General features: G+C 46.0%; 2 protein-coding genes across 4 annotated transcripts; one reads left to right on the forward strand and one right to left on the reverse strand.

Moving 5' to 3' along the window:
* The first annotated feature begins 3297 nt into the window (after positions 1-3297).
* On the forward strand, positions 3298-5578 carry LOC100194260 (uncharacterized). Of its 2 annotated transcripts, none has more exons than XM_008656216.4 (4): positions 3298-4073; positions 4190-4445; positions 4818-4959; positions 5080-5519. In XM_008656216.4, exons 1-4 carry the CDS (start codon positions 3459-3461, stop codon positions 5141-5143), a joined length of 1077 nt encoding a protein of 358 aa, XP_008654438.1. In that variant the 5' UTR covers positions 3298-3458; the 3' UTR covers positions 5144-5519. The 2 variants fall into 2 exon arrangements, with proteins under 2 accessions (XP_008654438.1, NP_001132771.2); NM_001139299.2 differs by having other exon boundaries at positions 3434-4073; positions 5085-5578.
* Positions 5545-8408, reverse strand: LOC100502492 (putative laccase family protein). 2 transcript variants are annotated; one of them, XM_020542291.3, is made up of 5 exons: positions 7779-8408; positions 7514-7665; positions 7140-7384; positions 6915-7043; positions 5545-6810 (listed from the first exon to the last, which is right to left on the reverse strand). In XM_020542291.3, the coding sequence occupies exons 1-5, from the start codon at positions 7881-7883 to the stop codon at positions 5693-5695; spliced, it is 1749 nt and encodes a 582-aa protein (XP_020397880.1). In that variant the 5' UTR covers positions 7884-8408; the 3' UTR covers positions 5545-5692. The 2 variants fall into 2 exon arrangements, with proteins under 2 accessions (XP_020397880.1, NP_001183899.1); NM_001196970.1 differs by having other exon boundaries at positions 5550-6777; positions 7779-8172.
* Between the last annotated feature and the right edge of the window lie 5531 nt (positions 8409-13939).

Here is a 13939-nt window from a genome sequence, read left to right on the forward strand (position 1 = left end):
TCTAGGTTGTCATCTTCCAGTCAACCACGCCTGTGGAGAAAGTTATCTTAGCTCGGTTTATTCCATTCCAGATATTTTGTAAGATAGTTTCAATATATAATAAAGCTTGTGACATTGGCTACTATACATTGAGTCATCATATGCGTGAAGCTTGATCATGGCACACATATGAGGTACATCTAGGTTTAGCCTAAAATCTAGGTGTGAAAGCTATCAAGACTATGTCACCCTCTTGATCTCCACGTCCCTTAGCCATGGCCATGGCATAAAGAAGGAGGTCTAGATGGGATGAAGACTAGAATGGTGGTGTTGCTTGATTGACCAAGCTCCAACAAGGCTCAGGAGCTACAGATAATGGCCTTTGCCCATTCGACCTCTTTGCCTCGGTGCCCATATCCATTGGAGGAAAAGGCCTAGCAGAGGTGAGTACCGACTCCTCTCTCCATGAGAAGGCCTCAACTAAGCTATAGCCTCAGTAGCGCGTTATCCCCAATGGCTATGGAGTTTGACCCTCTACATTGACAAGATATCTAGAAGACAAAATTGAAGTTATGTTCCTAAACTCTTTAAGTCTTCCATTTATGTTATGTACCCTTTCAACTTTGACTTTAAAAAGGTGTGCTCTCATTGCTACAAACCCTTCTTTCTAAAATCGCTCTCTGCCACGCCTAGTCGATCCAAGCATGGTACATTGCTCTAGGGCTCATCAGGCCTGTATCCATGGGATAATTTTGCTCAACGCAATGTTAAGAAAAAATTACCCAATGTGCATGCTTGTTTTCCCATTTCCTGGCCGTGTCTCCTCTCATCCCTATTATATGGTCCTAGCCTCTAACTGAACAACTACATCTAAACATTGATGGGATTGACCCTTGACAACAAGTTTATGGCAAAGACTCATGGAGGGCCTATAGAAGCCGAATGGCAAAGGGAATCCTAGCTAAAAATTCAGAAATAGGGAATGGACGGTAAAGTGGCAACATGCAACTTATTTATAAACCATAAAGTATTTTGTTCTAGGGGTGACACCCCATGTACAGTTAGCTATTAATATCCATTCTACCTCCACTACAGGGACAAGAAGGATGTGCATGGCCACTTCACTCATCGTCCTCAACTAGATTGAGGGGAGTATGAAGAATCACCTTTAAATTGACTTTAGCTAAGGTGGCGTCGTTGGTAGCTCCAAAGCCCTAAACAAATGACATGATCCCCTTTGGGGTTAGCCCCAATGGGAATCTATGCTTCGACTTATGCATTGTCTTCTTTGTATACCACAACTAGGATGAAGAAGGATGTGGCATGTCCTCTTATACATACTGCTTCACCATATACCATGATAATAAGACATAATCACAAATCCTACTACATGTCTTCGCTTTGTTGAAGTGTCTATATTGTACAACATAGTGTGTTAAAAAGATTTAGACGTTGTTGGGAACGATGGGAAGCTTGATGATGACGCAGTGTAAAACATTAGGCTGATAGAAAGAATTGTTGCCACTAGATCTCATCAAATCATTGAGGCCTAGTTTGGAAACTTTAGGATTGGAGGGTTTTGGAGGGATTGGAGAGGGTGTAAATCTCCAATAGGTCAAATATTCCCTCAATACATTTCAATCCACTCCAATCACACTCATTACAAGTATTCAAACTAGGCCTAATAGGTTTAAAGGCTCTACCTTCTAGGAACTAGTAATGAAGGTCTTTGTCTCCTACTAATCTATAGTAGGGGTTAGATGTTGATGTCTTATTGTTTTCTTTGCTTTTGTTGACAATAGCTTGTTATAGCCGGTCTTAATGTTTTTGTTTTATTTTCTGTGGTATTGTCGCTTGTGTAATCTGAACTATCTTCTTTATTAATATAATTGGCAATTCTACTACTCAATTTATTTTTTAAAAAAAAACACGAGTGTTTGCGCTCTGTAACTCGTGTACAATTTCCAGTTACTCGTGCGGTTCTTCAAAACAAATGCTGTTACTATGTTTTTCCTTGAAGATGCTATTTTTTATCTGTAGTAACATATACATATTTAGCTATTAACTACTTATTAAGGAATCAAGTTTGGCCTAAGTTTGACCGGATTAATTTGAGAATAATATCCACATCTACCATATTAAAGAGGAAAATTGTAAAACTAAATATCATAATTGTAACTAATAATGAAGTTAATGTGGTGCCATAAATAATATTGTTACTTTCTATAAATTTATATAGTGCAACGATGTGAAAGAGACTCTAGCCGAATTGGTTATGTGATATGAGTAGCACTCCTCATGTCCTAGGTTTGACTCCTCATGGGAGTGAATTTTAGGATGTGGTTAAAAAAATCCTCTCAAGTCTAAGGCTCGGTCACGATCGTTTCTCACATGGGCTACGATACCGCGGTCGTATAATAATCATTATTATGAAGATAAAATGTCTCAACAAAAATAATTGGGAGGCCCAAGGAATTGAACCCCATATTTATAGAAAAGCTTATTAATAATGCTCTACTGATTGAATTACATCTGCTCCATACATGACTCTCTATCTCTCTCCCAATCTCCATGGTTATGGTTTTTTTCCTAAGAAAAATCTTTTTTTTTTCCCAAACACGGTATACATTTCTGGAAGTTCAGCTCTTTCTCGTCAGACTTTTGCGACTTCAACTCTGAACACCTTTAACTCAAATAGTGGTAGAAGATTACCATGTGGGGAAGTGGAACGCGCTGGACAATCTCATTTAGCCAGGCCTATACGCTCCAACGTCCCGTGAGCTTGCAGCTTGTCCCGACTCCCGACTGACACCAATCAAACGAGAAACCCTCCAATCCAACACACCAGCCATATAGTGTTGTGTGTGTATGGCGTGTACTCGTTGTCCTACAGCAAATATTGATCTGTAAATTGTTTCCTTGCGGAAAATATTTGCTTCAAACAGAATGACAAAATAAAATAAAAAAATAGAAGTTATTACTCCAAAGAAAATCACAAGCAAAATAATTGTATTCATATACAAAATAAATGGGATAGCAACTAGAATCGCTGCCACTTTACTATAGCCAAACCGTATTTGGATACTCAATATAGAATCTGAACTACAACGCACAAATCTGAAACGGGAATCTGAACTCCATGATAAAAGAAAAAAAATATACCAGAAATTACATCAGCATATTCACTCTGCGCCAAATTCTGCACTCGGCATAATAACCAGCATAAGCGTTGCATGACGTCCACCGACAGTAAGCCACATAGTCTTCAGCTCTAGAAAGACAATCAAACAAATCACGAGCTCAAAAAAAAAATGGTATTTATAAAAACTGTTAGCAGAAGATTTGCTGGTTACAGAAAATCAGCTAGATATTCCCAAATTTATTAGACATGCAATGCAAGGGCCCTCTAGTCTAGAATATACAACGTAACACGCATCATCTGAGTTAAAGCGCAGGCAAGCAGATCGTCCTGACTCCTGATGGCACAGGCACACCACCCTCTTCTCCTACTAATTCTTTTGCTCTTCCTCTCCTCCACTGCCATTCCTTCCTCCAAGAGAACCCAGCCGAAGTTCTCTGCCGTCTTCTACTTCGGCGACTCGGTTCTCGACACCGGCAACAACAACCATCTCCCCACGGTAGCTGTGGCGAACCATGCTCCTTACGGAAGGGACTTCCCAGGGAAGAAACCGACGGGGAGGTTTTCCGACGGCCGGCTTATCCCAGACCTCCTCAACGAGAGGCTGCAGCTCAAAGAGTTCTCGCCGCCGTTTCTGGACGCAAGGCTTCCGAACAGCGACGTCGCGACGGGGGTGAACTTCGCTTCGGCTGGGTCAGGATTCAACGACCAGACGTCGCGGCTGTCCAACACTCTGCCGATGTCGAAACAGGTGGACCTCTTCGAGGACTACCTGCTCCGGCTCAGAGGCATCGTTGGGGACAAGGAGGCTTCCAGGATCGTTGCCAGATCTCTGATCTTTATCAGCTCGGGGACCAACGATTTCTCACACTACTACCGTTCGCCAAAGAAGAGGAAGATGGAGATTGGTGACTACCAGGATATTGTTCTCCAGATGGTACAGGTTTATGTCAAGGTAAAAATAGGCATTTCCTCCTTCTGAGTTATCTTATCTCTACTGAATTCTTATACTACACTTCAGAAACTAGGCATAACTTTACCTTCGATTCCCTACTGTAACTCTGAATGCAGGAACTGTATGACCTTGGGGGGCGACAGTTCTGTTTGGCAGGCCTTCCGCCGTTTGGCTGCACACCTATCCAAATCACGTTGAGCGGAGACCCTGACAGGGCATGTGTGGATGAGCAAAACTGGGATGCTCATGTCTACAACTCTAAACTTCAAAGACTTCTTGCAAAGTTGCAAGGCTCACTCCATGGAAGCAGAATTGTGTACGTGGATGCATACAGAGCTCTCATGGAAATCCTGGAGAACCCGGCCAAATATGGTAATGCTTTCTGTTAATTCCATGGCTTATGCACTAGGAGGCTGGAGCTGTGATGGAAGTTGATCGCAGACTTCAAGTTCTTGAACAAAATTCAGAGATAATGCCATAAATCCTAGCCGATGCAGTATTATTGAACACCACAGTACTAAACTTGGCCACCAAAACCTAGTGGCTGGCAGAAAACCAAACACTTAGTAATTCAATTGCAAAATGAATTATTATTATTATTATTATTATTATTATTATTATTATTATTATTATTATTATTATTATTATTATTATTATTATTATTAAGTTCTTTCTTCAAGTCAGCCAAGAGATTGACTTGCTGTTGACCACATCAATTCTGATAAAGGTTTGCCACAACAACAGGATTTACAGAGACAACACGAGGATGTTGTGGGACTGGGCTCAGAGAGGTTGCTCTGTTGTGCAATGCATTCACTCCTACCTGCAAAAATATCTCATCCTATGTATTTTACGATGCTGTGCACCCAACAGAGAGGGTTTACATGTTAGTAAATGATTACATAGTCAACGATGTTATTCCACAGTTTTAGTTAATCAAATACCCAAATAATGTTTTCTTCTTGTACTAATATACGCAACTAATTGTTTTGCCTTCATACTTAAGTCCAGGATACAAGAGCTTATCGTATGTCATCTATCAATCTATCATGCTATGCATGATGTATTGATGTGTTATTGGATTACTGAACAATGGAATTAATAACAATAACGCAGCCTCCCCAGGATGGCAGGTAAGCATTTTTACAAGTGAAGTTAAAGCAAAACAGAGATGCAATGGTTGAACACAAATATTATAGGCTCGGCTCCAAATGCAAAACGAATCCTCTGTCGGCTCAGTATGAAGAGGATATAAAACCAAGTAGTTAGGAATAACATTGTCAGACCCACTTTTTGCTAGCAATGGGTTATATTAGTTGCAATCCCTCCATCAAAGATTGTCCTTCATAGGTATTGAATAATGGTTCTGAATTTTCTTGTACGTCATGCTTGCGTTCATCAGTCTTGAATCTGTCTTAAAGAACAGTGTTTAAATTTGCTGTTGCACATCTCAGATTGGTTGTTTCAGTAATTGATCATACACAAAAAGAAATAATTTATTCTCTAATAATATGCTGAATGTCATTGAAAATTACATAGATTTACAGGGGAAAACTTCAAAACAAGCTGGAAGCGTGAACATGCTTTCGATTCCTCAACACAGTTGCTTCTGGTCAGCATTAGCACATGGGAAGATCAACTGGGGGCGGCTCCAGGGACTGCAGCTCTCCATACCCGTCCTCCACTAGGAAAGCCATTGCCAGGCCCCAGGTGATGTGCACGTCCAGGTGGCAGTGCATGAGCCACACACCTGGGTTGTCGGCGACGAACTGGATGACCGCCCACCCGTTGACGGGCACCGCCACGGTGTTCCGCTGCGGCGGGACGACGTAGTTGAACTTGTCGACGTCCTTCTCGGGGTCGAAGTTGCCAAAGCCCTCAGCGAGGATGAAGAAATCGTAGCCATGGATGTGGATGGGGTGGTTCTCGGGCGTGACGATGCTGGTGTCCTGCAGGACGAGCTGCACCACGGAGCCGAACCTGAGCGGGTACAGCTTGGTCGCGGGGACCGGCTGCCACAGGGCCTGGCTGACGTTCTGCGCCGTGTAGTCGAACTGCACCGGCGGGTGCGCCGGGAAGTCGGTGGTGAAGACGCCGGGGGTCTTGAAGTAGTGCGCGTGGAGGAGGGAGTCGGTCCGCGGGAAGACGAAGGAGACGTTGTTCATGCTGGCCGTGAAGCGGGTGCTGTTGTTGGGCCCGGCGCAGAGCTGGCCCGGCTCGCAGTTGAACAGGCCGAGGCCGACGGTGAAGAAGAGGTGCTCGTCGACGCTCTCGTGGACCCTGACCCTGCCGGGGCTCTTGATCCCCGCGGCGAAGGCGGCGGCGGCGGCGGTGTCGTTGAAGGCCGGGAGGGACGGGAACGCCGGCTGGATCTTGGGGCCGAAGTCGGAGGCGCAGCCGCAGTCGTACTCGACGACCGCCGTGGTGGTGGTGTTGTCGAACGCCACGTTCTGCCCGGAGACGTAGGCGCGCGCGGCGACGTAGTACCGGGCGGGCGCCTGGTCCATGGTGACGAGGACGTCGGTGGTCTGTCCCGGCGCGACCATGAGCACCGAGGTGGTGAAGGGCTTGGTGTAGGACGCGTCGGTGGCGACCACCGTCATCCTGTGCTGCGCGATGGTGACGAACAGCTCGTGGTTGAGCGCGGCGTTGATGAACCGCAGAAGCGCCGTCTCGCCGGGCTTCACCGGGATGGCCGTAGTCTCTGCGTGCCGATGCGGGAGGAGGAGCTGAGGAGCTGAGGAGCATGGAATGGATGGTGTGCTCTGTATGTTTGTTTTGCGTGTCCGTGTCATGCAGCACCCGAACCGAACGTGCATGGGCATGCGAGATATGAGCTACCTTTCTGGGAGCATTTGTACAGGTCGCCGGGCTGGCCGTTGATGGTGAACGCGTCGGAGACGTTGGGGGCGCCGCCCGTCCTCTGCGCCTCCCGGATGACGTCGATCGGGTTCGCGTCCCACCACTCCCCTGCCCATCGATCACCCGCCGTTACGTTGGTCGGATAGATTAGACCAGCAATCGCCTCCCAGGAAGAACAGAATTACAGAACAGGCGGGTGCAGACCAAGGATGACGGGGACTTCGCGCGAGGGCTTGGCGAAGGGGTAGGTCTTGTTCTCCCTGGGGCGGATGATGAGCGCGCCGTAGACGGTTGCCCTGAGCCAGGAGCTGTGCGCGTGCCACCACAGCGTGCCCTCCTGCCCCTCGATGGTGAACCGGTACTTGTAGCTGCCGCCGGGCCTGATGGGGCACTGCGTCACGAACTCCGGCCCGTCCGCCCACCCGGTCCTCATCTGCCGGATGCCGTGCCTGCAGCCGCGCCATGCATTATGAAGAACAGAAGCACGCATTGATCGAGAGTCGAGACAGCCACGAAAGAGGGAGTAGAGTACACGACGGATGAGAAAACTAGATGGAACAAGGAAGGGTGTACCGTACCAGTGGATGGTGACGTTGTACTGCGCCCGGTTGACGACGTTGATCACCAGCGTGTCGCCCTCTCTGACCTCCAGCGTCGGCCCCGGGTACTGCCCGTTCACCGTGATGACGTTGTGCGTCTTGCACAGCCTCTTCACTGGCGTCTCTTGGACCTTGATGAGCACCACAGGCACAACCCAAAAGCAAAAGTACATCGATCAGGCAAGAAATAAATTGTTTCAGCTGCGCACTGAAAAAAAAAACAGGTCTACCGCGTGCCACGTACAACGAACTCATGGTGGTGCACTTCGGCGTCCGCCGCGAGCAGGGCAAGCGCGAGGCACGAGAGGAGCAGCAGCAGCCAGGACGACGACGAGGACGGCGATGTCATGGCAAATAAAGCGAATGTGTGTTGCCGCGTCGGCGCCGTTCGCTCGCGCTCCAATGGAACCCGCGGGAGGGCCTTTGCTCGTGCCCTGCCCTAGGCCCTAGCGCGCGGTGGCTTTCCTCTCAAGGTCTCCGAGTTGGCGATGAGAGGCTTCTTCGCCACCGAGCACGCACGGCATATATAGCGCGTTCCAGGGAGCGCGCAGGCTCTCGCTCCATGGCGTCCCCGCTACGGCCTGTGGGTGTTTGTTCGGTCGACTAGCTAGGTTTCGAACCTTCGAATTCGACCATCGGGGGAGATGTTGCCTTCATGCTGCAGTGCAGTGCGAGTGACTGCGTGCGGCTCCAAGCTGATCATGCCATGGTGTGTGTGTGTGTGATCACTCAAACTGTGCAGACGGTTTGGTGCACCCACTGGCCTGCCCCCCCTCCCTTTGACGCCGCGGTTTCAAGGCAGTTCTCTCCCCACACACGCTTCTGCAACCAGCCATAACACCTGGGGTTCACACTACTGTGTTTACGTTGTCATGTCCTTCGGGTATTTCATTCGCGTCAACTTTAATCTTGTGACCCAAGCATTCAGCATTGGCCATTCCATGCAGATCGGCGAGTGTTTGTTTGTTGACCATCCCGTTCGTGCTCGATTAGTTAGTTGTTCTGCCGCTATCACATTATGTCTAGCGACGGCGAAAAAGCATGGCCATTTCTCCGTATCATAGCTTGCAGTTTGCTGAAACTTGTGGGCAAAGGAACTCGGTTTCGAGACACAGTGATTAGGAGTCGACCCACGACGTTTCGACGCACACGGTGCGACTGCTGTGTGTCCTCTTGTTGACCAGCATAAGGGGGTGTTTGGTTTCTAGGGACTAATTTTTAGTCCCTCCACTTAATTCCATTTTAGTCCCTAAATTACTAAATATAGAAACTAAAACTCTATTTTAGTTTCCCTATTTAGCAATTTATGAACTAAAATGGAATTAAGTGGAGGGACTAAAGTTTAGTCCCTATAAACCAAACACCCCCTAAATCTAACGCGTTGACCTCTGCCGGTACATGTTTCTGCGTCCGCAACAGAGACTGGTCGAAGTCCTTTTGTGTTGTGGTGACCTCTGCTCTGTCTGATGCGAGGTGGTGGATTTGGTAACCAATAAATCGCAGCGCGGGCGTCAATGTTCGTTCCAACAAATCTTCGGAGACACTGACAGTCCCTTGACACAAACAACGGCACCAGATCCGATTGCTCAGTCCAATTATTCATTCTAGATGCCACGTTTCTGGCTTCCCTTCCCTTTTTTTCTTTTCTTTTCTTTTCTTTTCTTCTTCTTGGGAAGTAGACAAGTTTTTTCTTCTTCTTCTTTTTAGCTGGAACTATGAAATGGAGAACTTGGTGGAAGCCAGGGTTTATGCCTGCAACAGATCGATCAGTATGTCGTGAAAAACGAACCCGTTACAAGTACCATCCGCCCATAAAACAAATCAGGGAAGTATCATCTGAAAAGTTCCGAATTTGCAAGAAGATCAAAGAGAAGAGATAGTTGTCTCTCAGCGGTTGACAATTGGAAGCGAGCACTGAAACTCTGAACAACATAAACAGCAGCAGTGTTCTTCGGGGCCCCAAATGTGCCTGTGCTGAGCCTGCATTTCGCCCGTCCTTGACCACCCAACCCTGCATGAGGAGGTAGGCTGGCAACCTGGCGAATCCGGGCCTTTCCTCCGGCCGCCACGGCCCCCCAGCGAGCGACTCGTCAGAAGACCTGTGTTTGAAGTGTAGGAACGGCAGGTGAGAACAACAGATCGGCAGAAACCAACTACCACGATCCCTTGGCAAAGTTCCTATCGCTCTGATCGGAGTTCGCTGCATTCAGGTGGTTGGGCATCCATCCATTCCAATCATTTTCACTCCTGGAACTGCCGTTTGGTAATTGCTGTCAGCTCTACGACCCATGCTACATGTGTTCTACTTTTCTTTTCTACGGCAGAGCTAATTTAAGGCTTGTTCGGTTTAAAGTGGATTCATTTCTTCTCCTATACAAAATTTAATTTATCCTTAACCGAATAAGGTGGGTCAACCGGTCGAGATCGTATCTTAGCAGTTGTTTCTCCCAGGAACGGGAACGTGAAACAGGGTACGCATGACCTTTTAATGACCGCTTGTGAACTCATAAACTTGTAGTCGCTTGTATGGATCCCTCTTCTCGAACTTGTTCACGCTTCAGAAGTCTGTGCTGTTTAGCTGCGTGCCTACGCAATATAACTAGTAAATGACGCGCGCCCTGCGCGTGATATTAAAACTGTCTTTATAACTTTTTGCATATTTGTAGTAGTGGACAGAAAATAAGATCATACAAAAATGTGATAGCAGTGTTTGATCATAAGATATGAGTTAGTAACATGTTAACTAACATCGTAGACCTAATATTAATGTTCTGCCCCTAGATAAATGAGCAACCAAAAGTGGAGGAATTTTAGAGGATTAAAATCCAATAAGAAAATTTCCTACATGGTACATTGAAACAAAGGATTGAGCTCCTCCAAATTCTATAAAATTTTTATGAGATGGCATATTATAGTGAGATTTTAGAAGATTTCTAACATAAGATCCAATCTCTTGAAAAACTTCCCTTTGTATATATCCCTCCCCTCTAATTCCTATGTTCTTACTGTGTTGCATACAAACATTGTATTAGAAGCTTTCCTGCACTTTTAAATCATGTAAGATTGCAAGTATCATGCAACTGCATTTCTACAATTTTTTTTCCTATTCATGCATTTTGTCAATCTTGCGTTCCAAATGGTGCATTTCTAGGATTTTTAGGAGTCTAGACCAAAATTCAAAATTGGAGATCTAAAATTAAAGAATTTCAACTTATTTATTTCTAATATGACTAAACAATAATTTAAGATTTATGTGCGTTTTTCGTTCCTTTCTGGTGGGTTAGATCTGGTTTGTGCAGTCAAGAGGACGCAGTCGAAGCAACATGGAATTGAGGGCTTGAGGCATCAGACATGAATTAAATTGTGAGGGGATGCTAATCATTCCAACATCTAATCATATCCGAATCTAGTAGAATAATAGCAACAAACCGAGAAAGAAATAAAATAAATAAATCAAACGGAAACGCAAAGGTAAGGATGAGAGCGGATGTACTAATTCAGTGTACTAATTTGCTCTGAAAAAGAAATAGCACGTGAGAACTAACAAAATTGGGACAATAAACAGAAGCACAATTCAGTGTGTAAGAGCCTACACGATTTGACAATCTGCATCTTTACCGATAGCCTAGATTTATTACTCTCAGAGATGAGAGACGTTGCAGAGAACGCACATTTGGTATATCTAATTGAAACTTACTGGCAGCCCAAATATTGGAATCAATGACATAGTGTGGTTTGATAAGTCACCTGATCACATTCACAGCAAAGTGCAAACGGGGAAGGAAGCATGGATGTGATTTGGGGAAACTAATAGCTAGACACGTATTATAATATCAAACTAAAGAACTGGGATTCTTATCCTCTCGCACAGATCAGAAGCCCTATCCGTAACGAAAAAGATCATTCTGGCCGAACAAATACCGAGGATCTGTTTGCGCCAACAAATGGAAGATCCGAGAGAAGAACAAAAAAAAGAGGAGACAGGATGACCGTGCCTTTAAGAATTTAGATTAAACAGAACAATCAAGTCACATGGCTAACGCCTACGTAGCGTTTGAACTTCGGACATGTTTTGGAGCTCGGAGATGATTGATTAATCACCTCTTGCTACAGTCAGATGCGATGTTGGGGCTCCGGCAGATGGAGGCGGACGACGGCGTTCGAGCAAGGCGCACGATGAAGCTCCAGGTGGGCGCCCGCGACATGTAGAAGGTGAGCAAGACGCCATCGTTGATGCTGTGGAAGCTGCCCCCACCAACTACCTCCGCCCGGGACTCCTCGCTATCGACGTTAGCTGCTGCTGGCTGTGCGGCGCTCCGGTCCTTTCCCTCTGTCTTGGGTGCGGGGCGTAGCTTCGGCTCCGCCGCCCCCGCCCGCGGCCTTCTCGACGAGGTTGGTGAGCGAGAGCTCGTACTCGGATTCGGTGAGGACGTGCAACATCTCCTCAGCATCCCCTCCCGTTGTTGCGCGATATCCTGCGCCCTCTCCGATGACCCCACGTCCATCGGCGGCGAGCTCTGCTGCTGCAATGGAGAGGACAGGCGGGGCCGCAGGGCAGATGAGTTTTGCGCTTTCCACGTGAGCTTTCTTGATGGCTCTGGAGCCCCATGTCTGGAATAGATAAAATATAAATATAAAAAGGTGCTGACGTGGAGATATCGAGATGACAGTTTGGCAGCTGTTGGATTGCGATCGGACGTCTGAAAATAAAAGTACCGATGTGGATACCCTCAGCGCATGTCTAGCTGCAGGGCTTTAATATAAAGGAATAGACTCCAGTGACCACTGGCTGACCAGTTGCGAAATCATTCAGTGGGTATAGATGGCCAACCGGGCCGCACGGCACGGCACTGGCACTAGCACGGCCAGGCACGGCACGTCAGGGCACGGCACGGCTAGGCACGGTAGAAGATCCGTGCCGTGCCTGTTAGTGCCAACGTGCTGGGTCCTCGGCCCAGGCACGGCACTACCAGTGCTTAACCGTGCCGTGCCGTGCCAACAGGCACGCCAGCACGCCAGTGCTAGTGCCAGCACGGGCACTACGTGTAGAAATACACGCAGCAGCATTCAAACAGCATAAGTGACTAACAGATTTCATAGTTAGTAACAGATTCAAACAGCATTCAAACAGCATTCACAAAGAGAGTAAGAGACTAATCAAACAAAAATTATATGAGCTGAAGTGCAATGGCTGCCTCGTTAAAAACCTGTCTAGGTAAAACTCACCCTTGTGAGAAACCCTAGACAGGAAAAAAGAGTACAGCCCAGCTCATTAAAATGTTTTTCAAATGTTTACAGTCGAGTCCAGTCCAGTGTCCAGGTGCATAATATTACAGTCCCATTACAGAAATGGTCACAAAGAGAGTAAGACTAATCAAGATAAAGATTTTCAAATGTTTCTTCAAGCTCTTTGTCATCCACCATGTGTTGCATCCTTGCTTCAGCATCCTCCCAATCTTTAATGCATGTCAACATCTCAACCACATCAGACTTCAATCTCCTCCTCCGCTCGTCGATGATCCTGCCAGTTAAACTAAAAGTGGATTCTGAAGAGATGGTAGACACAGGAACAGTTAAAATATCTTTAGCCATAATTGACAGAACTGGATAAGTGAGTTTGTGCTGATGCCACCAGTGCAAGATGTTGAAATCATCAGTTAACTGGTTGACAGTGTCACAATCTAAGTAAGAAATGAGTTCAGAAGCAGTAGAAGCTGAAGAGCTTGCAGCATGCAGTAGAGCAGTTGCAGAGGTATCTCTAGCAATGTTTAGAGTAGAAGCAAAAGAATGCATACCAACAGAAGTACCCACATCATCAGCATCATCATAAATTTCATCCCAAGCAGACCGTTTCTTACCAGACAAGTTAGGAGGGACAACCCTATTCAATCTAACAGATCCATATTTCTCTTCATATTTATTATAAACATCAGTAAGCTTAGCTCTAGTGGTAACCTGATAAACAGCATAATCTGTACTTGTCAGGTTCATTAATCTTCTAAGCACTCTACTAAAACCTTTCATTTTAGCTCTAGGGTCCAAGATGAATGCAAAAGAGTAAAGTAAAGGGATGTTCCTCCAATATTTATTATATTTATCTACCATAGGTTGAATGACACTTCTGATGTGAGTGTCATTAGCATAGTTCTTTAGATGTATAGCAATCTTAACAAGAAAATGAAGCATAAGTGGAGATGTAGGATAATAAACACCAGACAATGCAACTGTAGAATCATAAAATAGCTCAAGAAATTTAAGTACTTTGTCTCCAATAACCCAATGTTCATCAGTTAAAATAAATTGATCACCTTCAGCCCTAGGATAGTTTGCATGAATGAAAGTAGTGAAAGGTATCCTATGAGGAAACAAATGCTTAAGCATCAGATATGTAGAGTTCCATCTAAC

This window comes from Zea mays, chromosome 8, assembly GCF_902167145.1.
Source record: "Zea mays cultivar B73 chromosome 8, Zm-B73-REFERENCE-NAM-5.0, whole genome shotgun sequence".
NCBI lineage: Eukaryota > Viridiplantae > Streptophyta > Magnoliopsida > Poales > Poaceae > Zea > Zea mays.

What these genes read in the sequence shown, in the direction of transcription:
- LOC100502492 (XM_020542291.3), bottom strand. Translation starts at nt 7,883, where the DNA reads ATGACATCGCCGTCCTCGTCGTCGTCCTGGCTGCTGCTGCTCCTCTCG. An exon ending in CGAAGTCCCCGTCATCCTTG is followed by an intron (nt 7,044 to 7,139) that starts GTCTGCACCCGC and finishes ATCGATGGGCAG; the next exon opens with GGGAGTGGTGGGACGCGAAC. An exon ending in GTACAAATGCTCCCAGAAAG is followed by an intron (nt 6,811 to 6,914) that starts GTAGCTCATATC and finishes CATGCTCCTCAG; the next exon opens with CTCCTCAGCTCCTCCTCCCG.
- LOC100194260 (NM_001139299.2), top strand. Translation starts at nt 3,459, where the DNA reads ATGGCACAGGCACACCACCCTCTTCTCCTACTAATTCTTTTGCTCTTC. An exon ending in TGGTACAGGTTTATGTCAAG is followed by an intron (nt 4,074 to 4,189) that starts GTAAAAATAGGC and finishes CTCTGAATGCAG; the next exon opens with GAACTGTATGACCTTGGGGG. An exon ending in GGAGAACCCGGCCAAATATG is followed by an intron (nt 4,446 to 4,817) that starts GTAATGCTTTCT and finishes CCACAACAACAG; the next exon opens with GATTTACAGAGACAACACGA.